The sequence below is a fragment of the Xiphophorus maculatus genome, chromosome 16, assembly GCF_002775205.1.
Source record: "Xiphophorus maculatus strain JP 163 A chromosome 16, X_maculatus-5.0-male, whole genome shotgun sequence".
Lineage (NCBI taxonomy): Eukaryota > Metazoa > Chordata > Actinopteri > Cyprinodontiformes > Poeciliidae > Xiphophorus > Xiphophorus maculatus.
Window position 1 is genome coordinate 19,839,502 of NC_036458.1, and position 26,361 is coordinate 19,865,862.

General features: G+C 40.2%; 4 protein-coding genes across 4 annotated transcripts; 1 reads left to right on the top strand and 3 right to left on the bottom strand.

The window, feature by feature from the left end:
- Position 1: 1 nt before the first annotated feature.
- On the bottom strand, positions 2-7,101 carry LOC102222805 (zona pellucida sperm-binding protein 4-like). The gene is made up of 13 exons (XM_023349344.1): positions 6,998-7,101; positions 4,664-5,178; positions 4,426-4,550; positions 4,221-4,338; positions 3,748-3,894; positions 3,461-3,633; positions 2,857-2,933; positions 2,653-2,786; positions 2,389-2,572; positions 2,152-2,296; positions 1,466-1,535; positions 1,248-1,382; positions 2-1,171 (listed from the first exon to the last, which is right to left on the bottom strand). Exons 2-13 carry the CDS (start codon positions 4,863-4,865, stop codon positions 1,041-1,043), a joined length of 1,641 nt encoding a protein of 546 aa, XP_023205112.1. The 5' UTR covers positions 4,866-5,178; positions 6,998-7,101; the 3' UTR covers positions 2-1,040.
- wbp2nl (WBP2 N-terminal like) lies at positions 6,365-11,635 on the top strand. The gene is made up of 8 exons (XM_005810898.2): positions 6,365-6,495; positions 7,669-7,777; positions 7,871-8,009; positions 8,100-8,192; positions 8,321-8,524; positions 9,876-9,986; positions 10,497-10,573; positions 10,664-11,635. Exons 1-8 carry the CDS (start codon positions 6,437-6,439, stop codon positions 10,718-10,720), a joined length of 849 nt encoding a protein of 282 aa, XP_005810955.1. The 5' UTR covers positions 6,365-6,436; the 3' UTR covers positions 10,721-11,635.
- Positions 11,636-12,569: 934 nt separating this feature from the next.
- hebp1 (heme binding protein 1) lies at positions 12,570-21,570 on the bottom strand. The gene is made up of 4 exons (XM_014473249.2): positions 21,295-21,570; positions 14,320-14,458; positions 14,037-14,217; positions 12,570-13,396 (listed from the first exon to the last, which is right to left on the bottom strand). Exons 1-4 carry the CDS (start codon positions 21,370-21,372, stop codon positions 13,219-13,221), a joined length of 576 nt encoding a protein of 191 aa, XP_014328735.1. The 5' UTR covers positions 21,373-21,570; the 3' UTR covers positions 12,570-13,218.
- A 1,788-nt stretch (positions 21,571-23,358) lies between these two features.
- Positions 23,359-26,361, bottom strand: fmc1 (formation of mitochondrial complex V assembly factor 1 homolog). The gene is made up of 2 exons (XM_005810899.3): positions 26,159-26,361; positions 23,359-24,008 (listed from the first exon to the last, which is right to left on the bottom strand). The coding sequence occupies exons 1-2, from the start codon at positions 26,285-26,287 to the stop codon at positions 23,805-23,807; spliced, it is 333 nt and encodes a 110-aa protein (XP_005810956.2). The 5' UTR covers positions 26,288-26,361; the 3' UTR covers positions 23,359-23,804.

Here is a 26,361-nt window from a genome sequence, read left to right on the forward strand (position 1 = left end):
GGCTGTCAAACTATCAGTAAGCGAGACTTTGGGGGATTTTAAAAAAATAAAGGATCGCAGCAAGTTGAAGAAACAATAAAGCTTGTTATAATGCTCAATCCTTGAATCTCCCGTGGCAACCACTCAGCTGTGGAAAACATAACGCCTAGGTGGACCTAGCTCCGCCTTTGAGGCGCAACTCCTCCTCAGAGCTGCAGTTTCTGAGCTCTTAATATACTTTTACAAAGAATAATAAAAGGAAAATGATGCAGAGTTTAATATGATAATCAAAAACCTGCATGTTTAGGACCAGTTATATTAATTTTATGAATCCTGCTTCTTAATGTAATTATTTCTAGAGGCTCCTCACCATGTGTTTGACATTCTGCTGGAGCTCGCTCTCTGATCTTAACTTTGACTTGCTTTTATCAACTCCAAACAACTCTTTATAGATGTCCCACTTCTAATCCAATCCATCTTGTTGTCAAGGAAACGCACATTAGCAGGAGAGTGCAGCGATGCAATTTGCCCAGCTGTGGCAGGGTAGTGGATGTAGTGCCGAGGCATGTTTGCATAAATCTATAAATCAGAAAAAGAAAAACTATATACACAGTTTTTCTATTCTAAAAGCTGTTCTTGTCTTATGCATCTTAGCTTTGTCCTGCTTAAGTGCAAACGGTACTTTATCTACACCCAGATTGATTTATCCAGTTGATAACTGCCTTTGTACAACAATGGACGCAATTAAGGTTCCTTGGTTCAAATGCCTTTGAGATCTTAAACCCACTGCGTCATAGTCTCTCACTAACCAGAAACCGTGTAAAATCTCATAACTGTAATTTTATTAAGATTTTCATAATTGAAAAAAATAGAAGCCCCAAGGCTGAAATTGTATACAAAGCAAGAATGGAAATGCACTTTATTTTTAGAAGAGCTGCAGAAGTTCATTTCCTTTTCCTCTAAATCCCCAAAAAACACGATTTAGAAGGTAAACTTAAACTTGGAGCGTAGTAACAAAAACAAACTCATTGCAAATAATAATGCAGGTCAACGTATTCGGTTTATTTAAAGTCTCGCGTAGCGGCCCTCTGCTTGCAGCCGCATCTTTGGATGCTTGACCAAAGAGCAAACAGCAGGATCAGCAGCAGGGCAGCACCAACGCCAGACAGAACATACACCATCACTCTGAACACTAGGAAAGGAGGAGAAGAGCTGCATTATGATGCAATCATCAAAAATGTGCCGAGCGCTTTATTTGAAATATTTACGCTTGCTCAGTTTTCCACACTGAAGGTCATCCAGTTCTGCGTTTTCGTGGACCAGTTGAAGCGGGCCTACGGAGACGAGCTGGACCTGGCGGGATGCAGGAGGGGTCTGCCTTCTCTGTCGCTCCGCATCCGATGCTGCGGAGGTACAATACAGTTAAAGAACAGAAAGAAAAAAATAATAAAAAATATATATAAATATATATGAAAGTCATACTTACAGATGATAGTACAACGCTGGGCACAGTCAACATCTTCTGTGCAGATTTCCACCCAACAGTAGAAGTACATCTAAAAAGAGCCACATTCATTAGCATCGCTGGTATAGATGTGTAAAATAAGCTTATTGCAGAAACATTACCCCTCTCTAAATGTCCTTTAAAAGTGTTTTTATATTTAGAGGGAATTAAATTATGCCAATTCAGCAGCGACGCACCTCATTCATACTCTTAAAAATTTTATTTAGTCTTTAATAAAAGACAAAATAAATAACTAAGTTAGTTGTGGAAGGACTATTTAATTTCACAGTTTGTTTTGTTTGCTGGCCTTTTCTCTCAGGCAAATATTTGAGTAGCAAACAGACATTTTCACTGTGTTCTGACGGCTGAGGCTAACAACAACTAGCTGCTAAAATACCCTCGATAACCTTCTAGCTAGCCGGGTTTTTTGCATCCATTACGGATAGGTGAAAATCTTTCACCAGTTAGCTTTGACGACAATCATTGTTGGTTTATTTATGTTGAAAAGCCATATGAGGCTAAGCGCACTCTGTGCTTGGACAATCAAAAGACCCCAAAAACGTTTAATCAAAAAGGTCTTATAGAGTCTTACAAAAGGCTAACAGCATGCTAATGCAGGTTTTAAAACAAAAATATCCAAAAGTAAATGTAAAATTAGATAAGGGTACCTGCTCTACACTTGGTTTGCCAGTATCAGGGTCCAAGAAGGCAAAGGTCTTCACATCAAAGCGCCTGACCTGAGAGTAGGTGGTGGTCTTCCCCTGGTTGTCCACAGGGACAGAGCTTCTCATGGTGTCTAGAGGGTTAGGACATCTGTCCAGGGGTAAGGAAAAAAAAGCATTAACCATTCCACTTTGACATTCCAGCATTGATTGTCAGATTGACGCATTGTAGGCCCTACTAACCCATCATGGAGGAGGGTCCACACAGAGTGCTTGGACGCGGGGTAGGCAAAGCAGTCTCGCACACGCAGCGAGAGTGCAGGGTCAGGGGACGGTGGGACGATGGAAATCTCCACATTCACCGTCTGACGCAGCGGTAGTTTTAGGGGAAGCTGGTCTTCTTGGATAAAGTTGGTAAAGGAAGAATCTAGAAAGGAACCAAAGTAGGTCAGAAATGGGTTTTGAGCAGCTGAAGCTGCAGAAAAATAAAAAGAACGATTCTGGTACCTGTAGCTAATCTCATCTGCACCCTCATGGTTCCCTGTGCCACTACAGCCGGTGGATTGGTAACGGTATACAAAGACCTCAAGTCTTTTGCATGTTTCAGATCCGATTCGTCATATTCACACTCAACCTGCAGACTTAAAAACGACTCCAACATCTCATCAGCTCATTTGTACCACCAGAAGAAAAGGAAAGGGTAAGCAATACCTGAAGGCTGAATGTCTTTTCTTTTTTTTGTTCTGCTCCTCCACTTCAACCTCATAGATCACCAGATCGCCATCTTTCTAGAAGAAAAAGCAAATGCTTTAGCCTCCATAAAAGGATTCAGTTTGGACATTTAAAGTGAAAAACTATTTTAAACTAAAGCCAACATAAGTAGTGTCGAATTTTAAAGTGGAAGGAACAGGGTAGATAGAAAAAGTCTGGCATTCAATGCCACGGAAGGACATATGGCTGCAATTGTAGCTGCCGATCTTTTGGATTATGTCTAATATCTTTACACAAATTGGAGGGAGAGAATCTGAGCATCATTTTTTTTTTAGATCTGGACTAAATGTTTAGGGACATAGTCCTATTGGAAGGTATTTTCTCCCTGTAGCCTCCACCAGATTTTCTTCCAGGACCGTCCAGCATTTAGCTCCATCCATCTTTTCCTCAACATACAGTCTAGCAGAGACGTTGGAGTTTGCAGATACATATGATTGTTGTCCATTACGACTGATGGGAGAAACGGTTTGAACTTCCTTCTTCTACATTGTTGGAAATGAACGTCGGGTATGAAATGATACCAGGTTGAGGCGTGATGGGTTACCCTCATCTTCGTGCCGCAGTCCATGACTCCCATCTTGAAGACGGCAGTATCTGAAGTTGAGATTGCGGGCAAACAGTGAGGCTGATTCTTGATCGCAAGGCTGCTGGGGTCAATGGGCGGATGGGTGTCTGTAGCCTTGACCGTGAACACAAAGTGTCCGTCCAGAGAGCACGCTAAATAAAAAAAAAGCAACTCAAGGAAATAGTTTGGTAAAACATTAAAAGGGGGGAGGGTTGTTTCTCTTTTGTATTAGCTACAATCTCTGAGAGGTGAAATGTTCCTTGTACCGTTAAGTCTGTAGTAGCAGGCGGTAGACTGAGCGTCGTAGCAGCAACCCAATTTTTGACAGGCGCTGCTGGTGATGCTTTGGTGACCACAGTTTAAACGCAGGGACTCATCAGCATTGCATTCACCGAGGGAAGCTGGAGAAGAAGCTAAGAACAATAACCAAGCATTCAGTGTTATGATTTCATTTGCCTTTTTTTTTTTTTTTTTTTTTAAAAAAGCTTGCTTTTTTACATTTAAAAACACAAAACATTCCGAGACATACAATATTTATCGGGTATTTATGTGACAGACTAACTCAAAGTGGGAGGAAGAAAAGAGCTGGGTTACTATAAGTACAACCGATCCAGTTGGTCGGGGAAAACTGTTCGCTTGGACACTAAACAGATTTGAGTGCGACAAGAAGAAAGTCGTGTGGGAAGAGTTGAACAGTATCCATTGGATCCTGTTGATGATTAGGTCAGAGGTCACTCACACGACATCGGCTGGGTTTTCTGACTGCTTCTCTTGATCAGAGGACAGCTGATGTTTACTCTGATCCACCGGTTCTCTCCTGTCAACTGGACCAGCAGCGGGACCACCACTTTGTTGCCCTGCAGAGGGAAAGGAGTCAAATATGCAATGCACAGAGTTGGATTATACTTTCTTTACGTTTTATTTTTTATAAATTAAAGTCTTACCTCTATCCTTGCATAGCAGCTGTCATATCTGCTGAAAAGCGAGAGGTTCTGGTTCTTCTCTTTACCCACCTTCACTCCACAGGACCCCTTAGAATTACTTAAAGGGACCGGAGCACCCGACAGGTCTAAACGCAATTATGAGAGAGTATTTCCGGGGGGAGGAATAAAAGATTAATTAGAAATAACTTTGAGATATTTTAAACTAAATGACTGAAATGGGCAACAGCCGCGATCTTACCTCTGACATGCAGTTTATTCGTGACCAGCGGACCAAACACCGCTTTAATCCCGCGGACTGAGCAGGTGACTGCAGGTAAAGCCAGCTGTGCGTTTTGCAGCCGCTTTTCCTTCCCCTGAAAGCTGGAGACGCAGCAACAGCGCTGCGCCATCAATATCAAAACTAAAGAAGCCAGTCTGGCTTTCATGTAGTTGTAACTCATCTCCTTTTAATTTGTATTGGGTTTTTTTTGTCTTTCTTTCTTGTCTCCAAGGTTCCCAGGTCTTTGTGTGACTCTAAGTGAAGTTTACGCGACTCGTGGTAATTAGCGTTAATTAGTCCAGCGCTTGTTTCCTCCTCAAGCAGAGAGCTTCACGTTTCAGTTCTACCGACATTTATCTGATGAAGTTCAACCCGTCACGATTAATTATGTTTACTATCAGAACTGTAAAACGATATACTGAATAAATGGCAGAGATTGTAACGAGGCCAAAAATGTCGCCCCGGTGGCGGAACGTTTTAAACGGCGCACAAACCTGTAAAAAAAAAAAAAAAAAAAAAAAGGTTTACCAACTACTAAATGTTAAAACAGAAAACTTAACACGTCTGTGAAAATGAAGAAAAATAAAAGAATAATAGTAATAATTTTTATTTGAATCAAAATGGACAACTCTAGGCTGCATCTAACACGTGGCATATGGAGATATAAAAATTAGCACGAAAATTAGAACATTTACAATACAAAGCAAAAAAAGATAAGAAAAAATACACAAAGGAGGGATATTTCAAAATTTGTCTTTCAGTATCAAAAAAAGCTTGTTTTGAACCGGCTTCATAGCCCCAATTTAGCTTCATACGACGTCCTACATTTTAAAGAAAAAGGATCACTAAAAAAAAACCCCATTAACTGATAATATTGTCATGTTAAAACTGAATTACTTAATCTTAATGCCACGACACAGTTGGATCAAGTGTTCCATCTAAGACCAAAATTATTTACAAATACATTCAAAGAGAAGCTGTGAAATTATTTTCTTAGTTATTTTACAAAATGTCAAAGATTCATTTAAGTTATTTCTATATTTTTTTTAATTAATTGGTTTGTCGGATATATTTGATTATTCAGAAGTAAACTTCCTTTTTGGCAACCAAGTACTTTGTTATGAGTCCAGATCAAGGGTCAATTAATATTTATAAAGTCATTATTCCAATGAAACTGACAACAATTAACTACAAGACAATAAATTACATTTCTATTTTTTCCTAGAATTTACATTTTATTACCTTTTTCATCCAAACTATTAATGCCAATACAGTATCTTTTCTTAGTGATGCATATATGACCCATTTCTGTTTTGCAGCAACTTAACAAAACTGTGACTCATATTGAACTGTACAGTACAGATCAATATGATTCAAATTAAACTGCAATATACAAATTAATATACAGTCTGTACTGTATTCTCGCACAGATGTTGGAACATTAAGCATCCTCAAAAACTCAACATGTTTATGGACTCACTTTTCATCCACAATAGTTGGCGTACAAAGTTCATAATATTTTTGAATCATTTTCTCATAAAGCGTTCAGCAGATATTTGAAGATCATATCTGTCATTCAAGGATAAGTAAAAAACAACAACAAAAAAACAACAAAAAAAGAAGCAAGAAAACTTCCAGTCAGGTCACGAGTTTCCAGACGGTGTGATGACGTAAGCGTTGTGTCATCCGTGACGATTCCAGGCTTTAGCGTCGACCACAGGCAACAGGAGAAGTTTCACACGGCTCCTGAACATGGCTCTAAATCGGAACCATTCGCAAAACGGCGGAGTTTTGATCAATAACGGAGAAAGGTGCGTGTTTTATGGGGTTTCTTCTGGGTTTATGTAATAAACTAAGCGGCTGTCGTCTCGTCATGAAGCTTGTTGACATCTGTTCAGGTGGAGCTAGCTCACGGGATAGCATTAGCAAAGCTAGCCCGCTAGGCAGCTGCGCTTTCTTTTAACACCCCGAATTTCTGTGACTTAAACTTTACCTTTTTAACAATATACCGAAAATATAATGCTGTCTGTTTTTTTGTTGTTTTTTTTTACCCCTACGTTTTTGTGAAATGTAGTTTTGCTTTTGGCTAACTCATTTCGTTAGCCCCGTCTGTCATAACAGGAAGTAATGGCTGCTTTTCTCATGTTGACATTTTGTTACGTCAATAATCTCATCCGGCACCAATTTGACGCAACCTCGGGTTACAAACCGCAAGTATCTAATATCGAAGTTACCTAAAATGTCACAGAGCTTTGGCCTTATTTGTTTATTTATTTATTTACATTATCTCTAAGAATACTCAAAAGCACTTACCTGCAATGAGAAGTTGACCCAATCTCTACCTTAGACTTTACCATAATGAAACCAAAACTCCACATTTTTTTGAAGGGAATATAAATTGACACTTTAAAAGTGATAGTTCAAGCTGGCTTACTTGCTTTAAATTGAGATTTTAACTATTGTGAAATTTTCCTGAATTTTAATTGTTTTGTTTATTTATTTATTTATTTTTTGTTCTCTGCAAGGTGTCTTTTGGTTTTAGAAAGATATCATCAAATAAAACTTATTATTGAATATTATAAGTAAAACAAGATTGGTATTCACTCTAAAAAACATTATCTCTGTGCATCTCTAATCAATCTGAATGTGTTAAAACAACAAAAAAAGAAACTGCATTGAAGTATACAGCCCTGACTTTTATCTAACTATTCTGCTAAAAAAGTTGCATCAATGTAAATCTTGTTGGATGATGTGATTACAGTCCAGTTTGGGCTAATTTTCTGGCTAATTAGCTGGTGCATCTCTGGAGATTAGCTTAGTCTAATAATATAATAGAATACATTATATATGGAAAAGATATCATATTGTTTTCTACAACTCCAACGATTCATAGTAAGGATATTCACTGTCTTTGAAAGTTTTTGTTTTTTGTGGGTTTGGTTAATTTAAAAAAAAAATCTTTTATATCTTCTTTGTCCTGTTAGTGTCTTAAGACAATGTAAGAATGTGGAGCTGTCATTCAGCGATGTCTCCTGCAAGACTGATCTGCTGAAGGGGACCAAGAAAGGCACCATTTATCTAACTCCATACAGGGTAACTCACTTTTGTGTAGTTAACATGCTTAGGATGCTGCTGTGATGCTCATGTTTTTCACACAACTTTATTTGTTGTTATTCACCTTCTCAGCTGATGTTCGTGTCCAGCAACAACAAGGACTGCTTAGGCTCAGCCATGTTCCCCTACTATCTGATGAAGGGCTGCAGCATTGAGCAACCAGTGTTTGGCGCCAACTACATAAAAGGCACCGTGTCGGCTGAGCCTGGTGGTGAGTGTCCTTTTTAGCAGATAGGGAACCAATGATCAATTGGATTAATGTTGTAATTAAGGGCTTCTCTAATCAAAACTGTTTATTCAGGCGGCTGGGAAGGTCAGGCTCATTTCAAGATGTCATTTCCCAGCGGAGGAGCCATTGAAGTGGGGCAGCATCTTTTCAAACTGGCCACAAATGGTTTGTATTCACATATGTGTTTTTTTTTTTTAGTTGTTTTATTCCATTTTGGATGATATCAAGCTCATAAATAAAAAGTGCACACAGTTTATGTTGCCTTTAAACCTTTGTTTGTTTTTGTGTACTAGCATCCCGTGCTGCTCCGGCCCAGAACGGGGCTCCTGCCTATGGTTACCCCTCACCCGGAATGGTGAACGGGTACGGTCCGCCTCCACCGGCTCCTACCGGCTATCCTTATCCGCCCCCTCCCCAGCAGAATGGATTCTACCAGGGTCCTCCCCCTCCCACTGCTCCTGGCAATATGGGCTACCCCTATCCAACAGCAGCAGCAGGTACAGATTTTAGTGTACATATTGTACGAAATTGGTAAAGTTGTTTCTAAATGCTTTATACCGAAAATGTACTAACATAAGTGGTGGGCGTTCATCCGCTGCCGTGCTCATAGTGGAGGAAATTTTTGGTTTAGCACTTTAGCGTTTTAGCTAACTTTGAAAACATTTAGCGCAGTTAGCCATTGTTAAACAGTAACCAGTTTAAAATCTTTCAATTGAAGCCCTTCTGTGGTAAATTGGGCAAAACTAGCAACAGAATTGGCAATACTAAAAAAACTATTAAATTGAAGCACAAACCATACAGGTACATGTGCCTGTAACAAATTTGAGATGGTTGGAATCAATGTAGTTAAATGTAGTGCTTTTGCATTAGCTCCTGCTACATAACATGTTGGTATACTGTAGTGCTTTAGCGGAACTGAGGTTTATGATTGGTGCTTTAAGGTTGCCAAAGCTAGCTTTTCATTTGGCCGTGCCTACCACTGAATTTAACAATATTTCTGCCTTTTTTATGTCAATTTGGTCTGCCGTGCCTTGAAAAAAGATATTCACACTCCTTGAACCTTTTCACATTTTGTGAGGTTACAGCAACAAACTTCTACGCATTTTAATGGGCTCCTGTGTGGTAAACTTCTACAAAGTAGCACACAAAGTGGAATTAAAATGACACATAAAATTACGATTTTTTTGTGATGAATTGATTTTTTTAAAACTAATTATTAATTAGTTTAGTGATAGATTAATTGCTAACTGGGGCATACAGACTCAAAAACATTTGCTGAAATCAATTATTAGATCAATGATCAGGCCAAACATGTACAAAAATATCAACCTTTGTCCAAAAATACTTAGGTGGCACAGATTTAGTTTTACCTGCCTTAAATTCTGAAGAAAAAAAAATTTCATATTAAGCACATTTTACCATCCAATTATTAATCAGTTAATCCAAAAAAAAAAAAAAAAAAGTGAACAGATTGGCCAAGCAGAAATGGCTGATCTTTTCACATGTTGATGTAAGGAATATGTTTTTTAGCTGCATCCTTTACTGCAAATGATCAAGCATACACCAAAGGGTTTTATTTTCCAATTTAAAAAAAGGAATTGAATTATTTGTTTATTTGCATATTTTAATGTATTTTATTTCAGCACAAAAAGGGCTTAAGCAAAAAAAATCTGCCAAATTTTTTAATCCGATAAATTGATTAGTCGTCAGAATAACTGATTAATCAATAACTTAAATAATCATTAGTCACAGCCCTTGATACATCAAATATTATCTAGGTCTCACAATTGTACACATCTTTTTCTTTTTTTTTCTTCCATTGACCTTCTTGTCTTTTTCCTGTTCCAGGAATGTACCCATCTGGATTCGACTACATGGCCCCGCCCCCTCCTTACCCTGGGCCACCTCAGAACTGGGCTCCACCCCCTCAGAACTGGACCGCCCCCCCACCTCCTGCAGGTCTGTTGGTCTCTCTCTCTCTCTCTCTCTCTCTCTCTCTTTCTCTCCTCTCTCGTTTTAAGCCTGTGCCACTGCACCCATCAGATCTCATCTGTCTTTTTCAAGATGAATCATTTTGGGGGAAAAAAATAAATAAATAAAAAGAAGGGCTGCTAGTGTCTCATGTGTTGAACATCATAATTACAAAGGTTAAACAATCCTCACATGCAGAGCTCTCAGCAAACACTCCCCTCCCGTGCTCATATGCAAGGACCCATTGTTCCAGGGTGACACGTCCTTTCGTTTTCGGTGGACGTTCAGTCGGACGTTTCCCGTCCTGCTCCTTGGGGACTGCGGCTTGATTCTGTCTGGAGGATTTTCCGGAGCTGTCATTTAAGATTCATGTGACTAACCGTGCGCTCCCCGCCGTACAGTGGTGTGAGCTGTAGCGTCTGTACCCTGAACGCGTTCTGCGTTCACGACTGTCAGCATTAATCTTCTTGTCTCTGTCACGTCTCGTTTCATGCACAGGTAACTCGAAGGCGGCCGAAGCGGCAGGCAGCGCGTATTATAATCCCAGCAATCCGCACGCCGTCTACATGCCCGCGGTAAGCTTCTGTAGCAGCGCCGACCTCGTCAGCCGTCCGTTTTTTTAGGGACGCCACTGAACTGTTTTTTTTCTTTTATGTCCACCACAGGAGCGGCCTCCACCGTACGCACCTTACCCGAACTCCCCCGACAAGAAGAAAGACTGAACACCTTCATGGCACTCCTATTGCTTCCCCAATTTCGATTCCGAGGCGAGTGAAGTTGATGGAAAAACTGCTTGGTTGATTAAAAACTGAAGGCTACTGGCACAATCGGTGATCTCTCGGCGTAACTGTGTCTTTGATATTCTGTCATTATAAAACCGACCATCTTAACTTTTACTTACATTTTCAGATAGGAAATGCATTATTTTCTTAATAATTCCCAAACACCTAAACTTATAAAATGCAAAATAAACATATAAACGAACCATTTTCTGCCGATTTGATTGCGGTTCCTGAAGAAAATTCCACACAAAAAACACTTTTGTATAACATCACAGCAAATACTGAGTTTTTCTTTCTTTCTTTCTTTGTGTGTGTGTGTGTGTGTATTAACATATAGCAAATATCAACAACTTAATCTATTATGAATGTGTCCTTTGTACTCATTTAAATAAGATAAAATAGCTTAATTTTCAGCTCTTGTTCTCATAATGTTGTGTTTCTTTAAGATGGTTTATGATAAAAAGCAGTGCAATGTTTGGGCTAAAGAGGATTCTTAAAGATTTCGTATGTGTGTGCAATCTCTGCAAATCCAAGCTAACACCAGAACTCCAGTTATTACACTAGTGCAGGGCTACATGGCCTAGTTCAAGGCTGATGAGTGATTGCTGCTGTTGATTCTTCTGAATGCAAAGCGTTGGTTGCTGGTTAATAGCATTATGGGGCCAGCAGGCTATATATCTTCCTTAGTGTGCAACAGTTACAGTTTGTTTGATGGATTATTTGCACACAGATGTAGTAAGTAGATACTTTACCCAGTTTAATCAAATGTCTGTATTTTAATACCTTTTTGCAGTTCTCTTTCTTTCTGCTGAATTTTGTTCCAATTTAAATCTAATAAATGATTCATATATTAAAGCTAAAGTTTTAATGTTTTTTATTCTTACACCATCTTAATTTAAAATAAGTGTGAGTTTTTGAACATCTTCCAGAATAGTTGCATTTTTTGTCACCCTCTGCTTTTCTGTTTAGTTGTTGTATTTTAAGTATGAACTTGCAGCCCTTAGGTCTTTTGCAACCTGTAATATATTTTCTTCCAGTATCCCCACAGCATGATGGCGCCATCATCATGGTGTTATAATGTCTTTGTTGTTGTTTTTTTTTTTTGTATATGGGCCTAAAAGTAGGAATCTAAACCATTAATTGACTTGTGATTAATTTCCGATTAATGCTGTATTAGATTCAAATTAGTTTCAATCGATTAACTATTAAAAGTCCGCTTAGACCTTTTTCTAGTGTTGTAGTTTGGCCGCCATCCAGCAGAGGGCGCCGTTTAAGTGGAGACAGTTGACGCAGGATTAAACATGGCGAAGCTCTACCAGAACGGGAAAGAGACGCTTTATTGGGTAAGTATTTAATACAGCTGACACAAAATAACGTTAAAATATAATGGTGGGTTTTTTTTATTCAGCATGTTGTGAAAAATGTAGCCGTTCGTGTTATGCAAAGACGGTTAGCCTTCTTGCTACAAGAGAAACCTCGGGTTTTCAAGAAAATGGCCGCATGTCAATTAAGCCGTTCGGTAAGATCAATCAACTTTAGATTAACTCATTGCTCTATAACCTAAAAGTTAAATGTCTGTCTTATTTTACCACAGCACTTGCTGTCTTCCCCAAAAGGCGTATGTCAAAAATGCAGACAGGATTTATTCTTGCCACTCTCTCCTAAATACGAGTTTCCCGATTTTTTAGTAATCAAACAATAAGAGATTTTGACTGACTTTGTGTCGCACAAATGAAAAGACAAGAACAGCAAATACAGACTATAACTGAATAATGCTTTTATTTATGCAATAAAACACTTTCAAGCCTTAAAAATGAAATTAACATCGACCACTAAACCCCGGCCTACATGTACAGATGGATCACAAAACAGTAGAGTTTCACGAAGTAAAAATTAGCTTATATCTCATGCACTAAAACACAAAACTCGCCACTGAAAACACGGAATATTTTTAGACAAAGTATTGTGGCTCAAACAACCAAAGGTCTCCTCACAGCTGCCATTCGTCTGATTCAAAATGTTTAATTCCACTTAATGGTTTAACTTTACAGTATCTTATTCAGATAGAAGAAGCTTGCTTTGGCAACCACTTTTCTTTATGTTTCTAGTTGTTACTGTCATTTAAAGATGTGCAAATTAGTACTCAAAGACATGGGAACTCTGTTGGGATTTATCACCTTCAAAAAACAAATACAAGTCTCAAACTATATGTATGTTAGTGGAAGCTAATTTAGTTTCCAATATTTTTGTCTTTCCTTTCTTTTGGTCATTCTTATGGTAAATACCGTTTGGTTTTTTTTAGTGTAGGAAGCGTAGATACAGAACGTCTCGCTTCTTCCAGCTTCATTTTGAGCCCATTCTCTGTTTACAGCTGTAGGTGAAGATTACATTTTTTCCTTTTTCGGAGGACTAAGCATCAGATGGGACTGAGTGGGCTTTCACGGGTCCTCCTGTAGAAACCAAACTTCATTTCTACGTCCGTAAGGCTTGAGCGGAGGGTCGTAGCTGCAGCAGAAGTACTGCTTGCGCTGAAAGGGCGTGGTCTCGCCCAGGGCGCGCGTCAGGCGGGAGGCCTCGGCCCGATACTCGCTCTCCCCGGCGAAGCCGCCAAACTGTCTGCAAAAACGGAACAGAACGGGTAAATTTCAACTCGTAGTCACTTATAATGTCTTAACAGTTGCAGCGCATACAATGGGAATCAGAAGTGTAGTATTTCGCGTTGCCTCTGTGTAAGAACTGCAGCTTCTTCGTTGGTGCTACTGTACTCGGTCCTGAACTTGAGCTGGGAGGTATTTCCAGTCCAGTTCACTCTACAGAACAGCTTTGTCTCTGGGGCGTTGGTGCATTTCCTCAGTTGAACCGCTCACGTCATCTCTATTAGCTTAAAGTCAAAGACTTTGACTTGGCCTTTCCCAACATTGTCCTTAAGCATTTTGAAAGAGTGATTTGTGCAAATCTCTTTTTTTTTATTTCGTCTTTTTTATTTCAACCTTGTAGGAATGCAACCTTGTGATCCTACAAGGTTGCATTCATAGCATCGACTCTAAATAAAAAGTGAATAAAGTAGACGACATTGGATCACCTTCCATACTAAATAGGCTAAACATAATGTATCAGCTCTTGCGTGTTGGATTGAGCTTTCTTAATCCAATTTACCAGCGATTACAAATATGTCTTGCAAGCTTTTACAAACAACTTGATTTTGTAAAAAATAATGAACATTATTATAAGATATACTGTCACAAATGGCACATACAGCGTGTATACAGTCATGCCGGGCCGCTCCTCCACCACGATGGCGCTGTCGGTGGGAGCTGGGGGGTCTTGCTGGTAGGCGTTGGGGATCCGGATGCCCACCGCCAGACGTCGGGAGAAAACGCCATCGTTCCGCGGGTACACCGTGATGATGATGGGAAATGCGATGCCCATGGCCTCACCTTAGAAAATGAAATGTGGATTTGAAATATACGACAAGATGCATTGATGTTTCATTAATGTAAAGTGGGGTTTGGTGGGTTTCAAGCGTTTCTCTTTCTAACCTTGCTCATTGTTTCCACCGATGTACGTCAGCAGTTTCCGGACCAGCTCCCCAATTACTTGCTCATAGGTCCTTCCTTCTGAGTAGACGGCAGCGTACTTTGCCGCATCGTACCGTCTCACCTCAAAGCCCACTCCGTTCTGTGGAACAAAGAGAAACGAGAGAATGCTAATAGTTTTCGGAGCAAACAAAGTGGTGCCCTTCTGAAACACAGACGATTGTGACACAAATTTTAGTTTGTTTATGCCATATGTTCCTCCAAGTCTGGGATGAATGGAAGGGTGGTGAGAAGAAAGCCTTAAAAAAAGAAGTTCTATATGTAATTTTCTCTACAGGAGACACGGCAAATATGTGGTGGAAGGGACTCCGGTCTGTTTTGACCAAAAGTTTAAGCTGTTTGATCTACATGTAAAAAAAATTTCTGGGTAGAAAAGTATCAGTGTACATCAGTCGTGTCCAATACATTTTGTCCTGGGGGCCATGATTTGCAATTTTAAACTACTGGCGAGCAACAAAGTTAATCGAATTAAAAATGCAAAAACTTTTTTGTTTTGTTTTACCAGCTCAACAATGAACAGTTTTTGTGAAATCTGTTTATCATTAAAAATCCAAAACATAAAAAGGATTCAGACTGTTGCCTTATTAAAAGAAAAAGAGGCAATTTCCAAACTTTATGCTTAGCGATTGTTTTTTTTTTTATTTGTTAGCCAAAATTGTTACCATTTTTGACTTGTGGTCAGGGGTCAAAATCATTTGAAGGGCCACAAATGGCCCCCGGGCCACGCTTTGGACACCATTGACGTACATCATAATGAGCACACCATCCTCATGATGAAACCTGAGCAGGACTATTTTCTTAGCTACATTGGAATAGATTAGATCATATCATATTTACGCCTTAGAGTAGCCTAGTCAAAGTCCATATCAAAATCTAATTGAGAATTTGAAGTAGAACTTCAAATTGCTGTCCAGTCTGACTGATCTGTCTGTGTCAAGACGTGCGAAGCTGGTAGAAAGACACACCTAAAGTATTACATTTGTAGAAATAATGCTGTTAGGGAGCCTAAAAACAAAAGCACTCTGCACTTTTCAGATACATAGTTATTTGTTTTAACAAAAAATGGAGGGCAACCATCTGTTTCCTTCCAGTTCACAGCAGCGCTCGGCCTGCGTTGGTTAAGTCCCAACGAATTACTTCGAAATTTGACGTGACAAAATACGTAAAAAGCTCAAGGAGTGGGAATAATCTTCGCAAAGGCCACACAAAACCCTCAGTGGGCAGACCCACGTGAACCGTGTTCGCCCCGATCCGATTAGATGTCTCGTTCTGCTCTGCAGGGTTCAGTGAGCTCACGGGGGATTCTGGGCCAGAGATGTGTGTGCTCTTACGTAACGGCGCGGCGCCGGCATTAAGGTGACACACGAACATCTGCTTTAAAAGCAGGCCACTATGTGGGGTCAGCGTGGAGCGCGGTCGCCCCTGCTACGTGGCTCCTGCTACACGCTGTCGTTTTCGAAGTATTCCACAGTGTGTCGCTTGGAATTTAATAGCGTCATATTGCAGTTTAATTTCTCTAACGCTTCGAGAAATGAACCGCCGGCTGCTGAGGATGATCGTTGCTCGCAGTGTGACACCTGTAGCACGAAATGAAAACAGAGAAATTATGTCTTATGTTTTTACTCGTGCGTGAGCCGTTTGGGATTATTTTCCTCCCCCATGAGCAACCTGCGATGCTAAGAAGTATCATTCAGATAATGGGATCTTCATCCCATAAAATAAATGTGTAACTTTCAATCCTCTTTCCCAGTCTCAAGGTACTAAATGCACTTTCTTTTTTCAGTAAAGCGCTTCAACAAATGTTCCTCCAGAGGCATTAATTCCAGTTCTGCAGCGAAAAGGGTAGCACTGGGCTGTATCTCGTGTCAGATCCACATGCTCCTGCATTGCAATTAAAGAGTTAGCTTTGAAGAAGTTGTCACTGGGGCCGACGTTAAAAGTTGTGCGAGGCTGACACGAAAGCACAGGCCTTGCTTCTGTGCAACAGTGCAATTAATTTGTCATGTGCATGCAGGCTGTGTGTCTATGTGAGCATGTGCATTGTAATTAGCCTCTGCCTAAAAAAAGAAAAAAAGGGCTTACACCAAAATAAATAAAAATTCTGCCGTTTTGGTTTTAAAATCGTGCTCTGTGCTCATTAGCGGGGTTTGAGCTCAGTTTCACCCACTGTTGCTGCTGCTGTTCAGCCTGTGAGTGTGTGAATGTGCCCCACCTGGCATCTCCTCTGGAGCTGTCGGTTATAATTAAAAGTGTCAGACAGATGCTTTATGCAGCAGAAGCCAGATCTTGACACGGGGCGTACGAAAAAGGCGTTTTTTCTCTCGACGCCTTTTTTCTGACGGTAAATCCAGAACTTTGCCGTTTTTGGGTCGTTTGGGATAAACTAGATTATTTTTGTTTGCTGACTGAATCATGGCGAGAGGTGTTTTTTTTTTTTTTTTTTTTTTACTATCTCCAAAGCCACAAGTTGTGATTTTGGGTCAAATGTTTTGAGTTCACAATAGTTTGCTGGAATTTTGGCCTTTTCCATTCCCGGAGAAAAAGAGGGTCTCACACACTCTTCTAGCTCCACTTTAAAATTGTCTGAGATTAGGGCCACTCCAAATCATCGATGTGTTCCAGTTACCCTGGAACTCAGAGCTGGGTTTGCCGTAGGACCAGAGGTGACAATGTTCCAGGGTAAGAAGTTGAGATTTTGAACATTGTTCGCATTACCTCTTAGAAACATTAGTTGAAGCATAACAACTTTTAATTTGTTCAGCTTAGAGTTGCATTGATTTCAGACACACTCTTAACCCTCCCTCGGTCTGAAGAGTTGAGGTCATTTAGGCTACATAGCCTTTGACCCCACAGGATTTTTACTCTGTGTGGGGGAGGGGGCGGTGTACAGTGACCCAGCGTGTCAGAGGTTTTTTTGGGTGTGGTATCGGGAACTGATGGTGTGACGGAACAACCCTCCCGCCCTCCCTGCTTCCTCTCTGTCTGACCAGGACATTTACCGTGCCCCCCCTGTGTTGTGCAAAGACCACGGGAGGGTTAAATGTGTGTTTTAACATACATAGATTTCCAGCGCAGCTTGCTACCTGCTGATGTGAGGAGCGACCATATTGAAATGCTACATTAACCTTATAAGTCATAACTGTGGGACACTGCAACTTCTTTAAGTTTTAGCTGCCATGTACCCAAATTTGAAACGGACATTTCTGTTGATTTAAGTCAGGAAAAAAAAAGGAAAAGACCCGGGCGCCTCATGCATGAATAATGTGCGCACGCATTTATAAAAATTAACTTTGCGTCAAAGTTTGCGTAAATACACGCACACTTTCTCGCTGGCGTGAAAATGTGCGGCCGCCACGCAAACGTTTTCTGTGGACAATATCAAACTACAAAGTGTCAAAACTCACCTAAATACACTAAAATCTGACTACATTCAGTGTTATTTAGAGTAAGAAGCATCAAACCCGATGTTTTAGTTTTTTTTTAAACGTTTTTAATGTTTTATTGTTTAAACTACACAATGAAACTGAACCCCATTTGTCCTCAGACAATAACCTAACACACACACACACACACACAAAATAAAGAAAGCAAAAATAAAAGGATGCGAAAACCTCACTAGAATGTAAAAAATAAATTTCCTCAGCTTTGTCCCATAAAGATGTAACGCAGTGTTCTGTGTGCCGAAGCGAAAGAAATGCATCTATGGGGTAATTTCATTCTCACAAAAAAACAAAAACATGGTTGGATCAGCAGATTAACTCCAAACAGGTTTGATTATTTTTAAGGCGATGGAGGTGTGTAGACAATCACACGTATAAAAGTAGCTGCGCAAAGGTGAGCTGCTAACTGTGGAGCGCTTTGGATCTGATGGAGAACATCGCCAAGGGAAGGATTCAGAGGGAGCGATTGATCATATAGATCTGCTGGGATCTATATGATCAATCATAATAAACCATCATGGTGATGATGGTTTATTAGCGTTTAGATTAATCCAGACTGATTATCCCGGAGCTCTGAGCAGAACTGATAGAAGGAGCCGTGCGGTACCGGTACCGGTCCAGCTGCAGCCATCCTTCAGTCGAGCCGCCCGCTTTGTGAATGCGCCTTACTGGACAGAAAGCATCTCTATTCTGTAAACTGTACAACTTATGCACATGATTCCACTACTTCTAATAAACGTCCATTTTACCCACTCAAATGACTCTCTGTCTGTCTTTAAATCCCGGCTGAACGCTCTGCTGTTCAAACAGGCATTTGCACGATCTCTTTATTTTCTTTTTATTATTATTATTTGGATTGTTTTCTTTCTTTAAAATTTATTATTGTTATTTTGTGAGGTTACCGTATGTTCCCTGAAAGCACCTTTTAAATAATATATGTAATTATTATTATTATAAATACTTGTACTGTTACAAACAAGGATGTTGCCATGGTTATTGCTTCAGGTGGTGGCAGTATAAATTAGTATTTATACTAATTTAAATACTAATTATACTAAGTATAAATTAGTATTTATACTAATTTACATATGTATTTATGGAGGCGACAGGGCGGACCAGCAGCTGCGCTCCATTTCCCGCAAATTTGGATGTATAAAGGAAAGGTGCGCGGCCACGTGTCCGCACGGCTTTATACATTCAAAGTTTTTTGTGCGCCTCGCTTTTCTAAATTTTTCCGTACGCCAAGTTTCCGTGTGAAAACTCTTTTTATGCATGATGCTCCTGGAGTTTGAAGATGTTGGTTTTGGAACAAGGTTTGTACCAACATCTTCTAGCGTGCTTGAGCTTTGATTGTTCCTGAAAATCCAAACCAATTTCCTTTCATCAGAGGAGAACAATTTGGGTAAGATGATTTAGACTCGGACACAATTGGTTGTTCCGACAGCACAGTGATCCCAAACACTCATCAGTACTGGTCTTAAAATGGGTAAAGCTGGCTGATATTAAGTTTCTTCGATGAACCCGACCTCAACTCTACTCAGAGATGATGTGCTTTGCTTAAAAAGCAAAGTCAGATCAATGAAATAAAACTTCGGTGATAAGAAAAGTCAGCTATCTACATGCTGTTCATCTCCGTGAGGCGTGTATGTAAACTTTTAACAGGCATTGTGTTTATGTCTATTTTTGAAGACCACCAATAAAACTCCTCCTCTTTGGACTGTGGATGTTCACATGGGCCATGTGTTGCTGAGTTTTCAAAATCCCTTTGTTCGTTTATCTGGCGAACAAAAGACAACTTCTGAGTGGGAGACAAAGAGATAAAAGCGGATTCCCATTCCACATGAGAGAACACGGCCCGTACTGACACACACACACACACACACACACACACACACACACACACACACACACACACACACACACACACACACACACACACACACACTCACTCACTGACAGACAGATCTGTTTTGACATGGCCAAGTGCACGTCATGTAAAGATGGGTATTTAGAAAGGACTCTTGAAGCCAGCTGTTGTTTCATCCTGCAAAACAACATGAAACAAACATTTAAAAGAATATTTTTCTTCACAGCTGTCAAGTGGCTGTTGGTTTTTATTGTGATTATATATATAGTAGGTAGAATATAAAGTCTGCGTTGAGAATACATTTACATTATTTTGCCATACAACCTAACCAGATATTTATCTAGTGTGTTAAAATTGACATTTTTTTTATTCAGTATGTCAGATCGCATCAAACATTTGCTCAGCTCCTTCAGACTAGCCAGCAGCAATTAGCAAACACCTGCATGAAACTGACTGATCTGCTGAGCTCATTATAGGAGCTACTTCTCAGTGCAATGCTGGTAAAAATTTTGTTAAAGGGTTAACAGAGGAGAGAAGTTGGTAACTTCTTGAAGGCGGAGTTTCAGAATGAGCAGGAGTTTTTCAAGAGACAGAGGCCCAATTTCAACGCGTCAAATCAAGCGGAAAAATTTCCTTTAAGTCATATTTGCATTTTGGTAACAGCTGAAGTTAACATTGCTACTTGACTTTGCTATAAAATGTGACTATGTCTCTGGAAAACATACATCCTGCCCCTTTGAAGCAATTTTGTTCAACGTCGTCAGATCAACTCTCAATGAGATGCGTCGAGTCGCGAACATATTAACATATTTTTCATGCAAATTCAATAACTAACCATCTTTCTCATAGATACTGGAAAAATATTCATCTCCACAGCATGATGCTGCCACCACAATGTTTCAGGGTGGGGATGGTGTGTTAAAAATGACGCCCAGAGTAATCAGTTATGCATAATGATCAAAATAAACCAGTTCACAATTGTGAAATGCAAGGGAAATTATGCATAGCTGTAAAAACAAAAGAATAAAATAAAAATGAGAAAAACGTACATTTGTTTGTTGTTAAAGCTGGGGTGCTGTCGAGGCATGTCCTTTCCCCCAGATCCTCAATTGAATTAGGTCTGGACTTTGATTAGGCCAACATAACACATGGTTCTGGCTGTATGTTTAGAGTATTTCCCCCGTCTGTGAGCTGAACACGTTCTCTACTCTGAATTTATCTCCAACCAGCTGTGCAGCCTGACAGAACAGATTCACCCAGCATGGTGCTGCCATGATGTGCGGCCACCTGACTCACTCACTCTCACGCGTTTCCATCATTATTCGTTTCTGCCCTGTGGAGCCACACGGGCCCTCGGGGCTCCCTTCTTTGCGCGGTCGCGCGCTGTGGGTCAGCGGGCATCCTCACAGGTCACAGGCAATTAGCCTTACTGCCAAGGTTACAGGGCGAGTGAGAGACTTGCGTTTTAAAAATAAATTCTGCTGCATGTGTCTAATGTTAGAGTCGGGAGTTTGATGAGAGGACAGCAGAAAAATCTGTGCGTAAAATTGCGCAGAAACAAACAAAACCTAAGCCATCGTGCAGAAGGCGCACAGATGTCTCTCTGCTTACCTTAGTCTCGCTGCTGAGCACTTTGTACTCGGTCTCCTCTGAATTCCCAAAGAGCGAATTTCTGATCATGCCAAACATCGCTCCGTTGGTCACTTCCACTCTCGTCGCTCCGTGCGCTTTTTTTTTTTTTTTTCCTGGTAACGCCTTTGCCCTCCCTTCCTCCAGCAACCAGCTTCCCCGGAGAGACAATCTGCGGTTTGCAAATCAAAAACAACTAAGCACCTCGTCTTTGTGAACTCCCTCAACAGCTGTTTCCCCGTCCCCGCCCCTCCTCTTCTTCTCGAGGAGGAAGATGATGCTGCTGAGCTGATGCTGCACCTTCCGACAAACCAATGACCGAAGCAGCCGCCGCGCTGTCCCCGCCTCCCGCTCTTCTCCTCCAAGCTCGATGCTCATCCCCTCCTTCCTTCCCCCCGGAATAATTAAAGTTGCGCCGACTTGATTAAAACGTTTTTTGCTGATGTTTTTTTTTTTTTTTTTACTCGCACCACTTCCACCTCTCTGGAAGCTACAAACCTCCAGCGCCACTTTCGGTCACCTGGTTTCTGTTCCAGGATGGCAGGACCGGGAGACGCGCAATCGCGAAATCAATTTTGACACTACAGTTGTTTCTTTGTCACTACCCATTTTGTGCGTTTGATTTGTCCCGGCTGCGTTTGCGCATGTTAAGTTTGGGGTTTGTACATGAGCAGCGCACGTCTTGCTCTCTCCTCCCTCCCCTGTGCCACTGTGAGCATGCTTTGCTGCAGGGTTAGTCTATTTTAATTCACACTGAAGGCAACGTTAGTCACCGCTGCACACTAAGAGCACAAAAAAAAAAAAGAAAAAAAATGGGGGTAAAGGGTGGAATCATATGATGGTGGTTGGGGAGGGGAGGTATGATTTTTGAGAGAGCAGAGAACTCTTCCTGCACATCCATAAAAACAGGCTGTAAAAGTTACATTAAAGTGTCTCATGCTCAGCCTCCTTCTCTGTAATGCCGCCCTGGACAACCGCCCACGTGGTCAATGTAAAAAGCCATGGCTGTCTGGAAAGCGTGTGGCAAAAATTGATAATCTCTTTTTGTTGGTTTTGCTCCAACAATTTGCAAATGAGGGCTTCGTGGAAAAACAAACAAACTTTTTCAATAACATCAAAGCAATAAACCAGCCCTGACATAAACAGTAACAGAAATCAAATAAATTCAGTCCTTTACATTTATTTACAGCTGCAGATCTTTTTTGGGTGTGCCTCTTCTAATTTTGGACTTTGACTGGACCATTCTAACACATAAATATGTTCTGATCTAAACCATTCAATTGCAGCTCTGGCTGTATCCTTAGTGTCCATCTTTCAATCAGCTCCACTAATTTTTCCTGTCCATGCTAGAAAAAAAAAAGAAGCATGATGCAGCCACCACCATGCTTCATTATACTTGGGTTTGGAGCCGACTCTCTAAAAAGCAGAGATGAACAGAAACTGTTTTTTATAGGTTTTTCTAGAAGGTCAACAATTACTTTGTTAGGTCTTCACTATTTATTAGTGTTGAATTACCATTTTAACATTTCTTGTTTTAAATGTAATTTCATTATCTGTTCCTTTATTTTTCTTGGAAGAAATGTTAAAGCTACGTGTAAGTGAATACTAATATACAAATGGAATAGCCTTAAGCTAGCTGGTGAGGTTTCTACAGTTTTCCCATCTCAAGCTTCTACACTTCGTTTTCTGGATTTTCCATCGGTTTTTAGAAAAGTCTTTACATTTGAGTTAAAAATAACTACTTACATGGGCTTTATTGACTGTTGTCTTCTGAAACCTAAGAAACATTTCCCTCAGTAATGCATGGATACACTTTTACATGCACAGGATTGTTAAAACAGAAGTTTGTATGAAGCTTTAGACAAATACTTTTCAAGAGACGTATTGGATACAAATAAGAAATTGCACTTTCTGGATGACTAAAATATGCATATTTTTACTTTTGTTGCCAAAAAAAAAAAAAAAAGGTTTGAGGTCATATCCCGAAGCTCGATTTCACATTGAGATGTTGGAAATGAAAGCCAAATAATAAATTGGACAATTAGCTAAATATTGATGGTCATTTATTTTAGCCTGTTTGTTCATGTGCACATTTACACACAACTTCAAAAAAACAAAGAAGCTTTATTTACATACAGTCAAGTATTAATCACCATTTATAGGATTACCTTTAAATGAGTAGACATACACCACATAATGGGATATTCAGTGTTTTTGAGGTGCTGCTATTGAATACAAAGGTTTTAACAAGTTTTATATTTTAGCTGACATTTTTATTTTTTAATTTTATGAGTTCACATTTTTTCCCCCCTCGGTTCGAACGACAGTTGCTCAGGAGAATGAAGAACAAGTTCCATCAGTCCACAATGCCACAACAAGCAAACTCCTAGAGTTTAAGTTACATGAAGGCAGCCGATCCATCCACTGTCCATATAAATGTAATTCCAGGAGCGTTTCCTGATTTTCTCCCGCAGACTGACTTTCCGCTGTCCCTACTTCTCCCAGCCTTTCCCTCCTGGCTGCGTGGGCAGCCTGAGCCCCACCAGGCCGGCCACTTCTTCTGGGCTGCGCTCTCCCTTGCCATGGTAGAGGTTGTGGAGGGCCAGGTGGTTCCTGGTGGACGTCAGCAAACACAGGTATGTGAGCGAGGCGTGGTGCGCCTCCTGCTGGGCTCTGCAGTACCTTTCCCCTGTAACCTGCGATCAGGAAAAAGAAAGAAACAAATCGTTTCTTTGTAAAACGATTAAATTACAGTAATTTCCATCACTTTAAAGAAAAACGCATGGCAGGAAACCATAAGAATGGTCTGTGTTAGAAAAATTATCCTCCTGTTCATTTACTCATGAGTTTATTTTACAAGTTATGTTTTCATATTATTCTTTTCATATTATTACTCTCATATTCTTCTTCTTTTTATATTTACTTAACTTCTCTTTCTTTTGTAGTGTAGTATATTATTAACTTTGTTTAGGATGTTTGCTTGGAAGCTAAAAACGTTAAACATTCATGTGTTATTAGTTCCATATGTAACTGATTAGTTGTGGTCAGTCACATGCCCTTGTAAGGGCATGTCCATAGGAGGCTCCAGAATGTAAAGACGGTTGGTCAATTCTCTGTGTGACTGTGTGAAGAAGCCCAACCTCCTTTTTCTATACAATAAAGAGAAATGCAAAGAAAGAACTGGCAGAATTGAGTCCAGACAGTGTTTGACAGCGATTCGTCGCGTCTGTTCTCAATTCTCCTATTCTGCAGAAAAGAAATTAAAAGAAACCTAATCTCTGTCTCTGGCTGATTCTTTGCAGGTTATGACAAATAAACCTATCAGTCTGACTTGTGACCGAGTTGGTATTCCAACTCATGAAGTTCTAAAAATGCAAAAACGTCAAGTGTACGAATAACTGAGTGAATACACTTCAGGCAAATAAGGGAAGCGCAATGAAGAGCTTTCTGACATTCATCCACCACTGCAAGTACAATAGCACAGAGTAGGGTCCATTTAGATACTTTAATGTACACTGTAAAGCCTAGAGAGCAATGCACAGTTTGACATGACTAGCAAGAGTTGCTTTAAGCTGTTTTGCTTCAGTGACAAGACATGCATTCAGTATTCCTGCTGAGCCATGTTCTCCCAAGCATCAATAATGCAAGCTCTAAGCCTACATGGCAAACAACACACACACTGACGCATTCTGGACAATGTGGAGTGATTTTTGAAAATCACATGTGAAATAGAGCAGCGGTAAAAGCAGAGCTAAACATGTAATTACAAGCTTAGAACAATTATTTTGCTATAAACTATCAAATCATCATTTTATTTAACATTAAACAGCACCTAAATAGGTATCTACTGAGGAGGTATCTACTTTATACTGCGGATAAACACATTCCTTTATTCAGGGTTTCCTCCCAGTGTATTATAAGCCTGGCGAGCCACCAGGCTTTACTTGTAGCCCCACCAGGCTTAGCATTGCTTATTTATTTAAGTTTAAAAAAATTTTTTTTCCGCATTTTTTAAGACTTTATAGTTGGTGTTCAGATATTAATCTCCCAAAAACATATAATTATCAAGTGATATTTTCAAGTTTCTTGTCAACTTTGAACATTTTTTTAACTCAAAAACCTGGCAGATCACTGGATGAATGTCTGCTGATGCCCTACCCACCGGGCTTAGCAAATTGTCTCGGGGAAACCTTGTTTTTATTAATTATGCATTATTATTACTATTAAGGCGTCGTTAAAGTTATACATTACATAAAGTGTCCTGAGCAAAATAATGTATTTTATAGTTGTCTCTCTATTTACCACTAAAGCAGGTATCTACAGCAAATTGTTATAACTGAATTAACAAGCAAACAACCTATGAAGAAAGTTGCCCGGCAGTCATTAATAAAGTTAATTCAACGGGTAGCCAGTGGTCTCAAACTTCAGTTTTCAGGGGCCGGTGTCCTGCAACTTTTACGTCTCAGCTTCAACACACCTGGCTCCAACATTAGCTAATCAGCATAGCGTGATAGCGAAGCAGTTCAGTCATTTTATGTCAGTATGCACGAAGGGACGCGTCGAAAAAGTTACAGGACTGTGGCGCTCGAGGACTGCAGTTGGCTAATGCTAGCATGCCCTTCACAACAACTCACCTTGCTTTTTAAAATGTTTTATTATTTGACGGCAACCGCCTGTGAGTGTCAGGTTCTGTTGTCCTTACATTGGCCTTGCTTGTAAACGATTCAAGAGCTTTGACAACTAGCATATGCTTAATACGACTTATTAGGAATATGCTACGAGACTGAAGGATGCTGGTAGCAGCCTAGCTAATATTAGCCTTTTGCTAAGCTGGGGCTAAACTCACCTTATTCTTGCGAAACTGATCTATGACGTAGTTATAAGCCAGCGACTGTTTGTAACTCGGCCCTTGAATGGCACGTAACTCTTTCAATATTCCTCTACAGGCTCTCAGAGGAGATGACAGCGACGCCATCTCTCCACGATGTACCGAAGTGGAGCAGCTCAAGGCAGCCAGACAGTCCCAATCAAACCCAGCGCTGCCCTTCT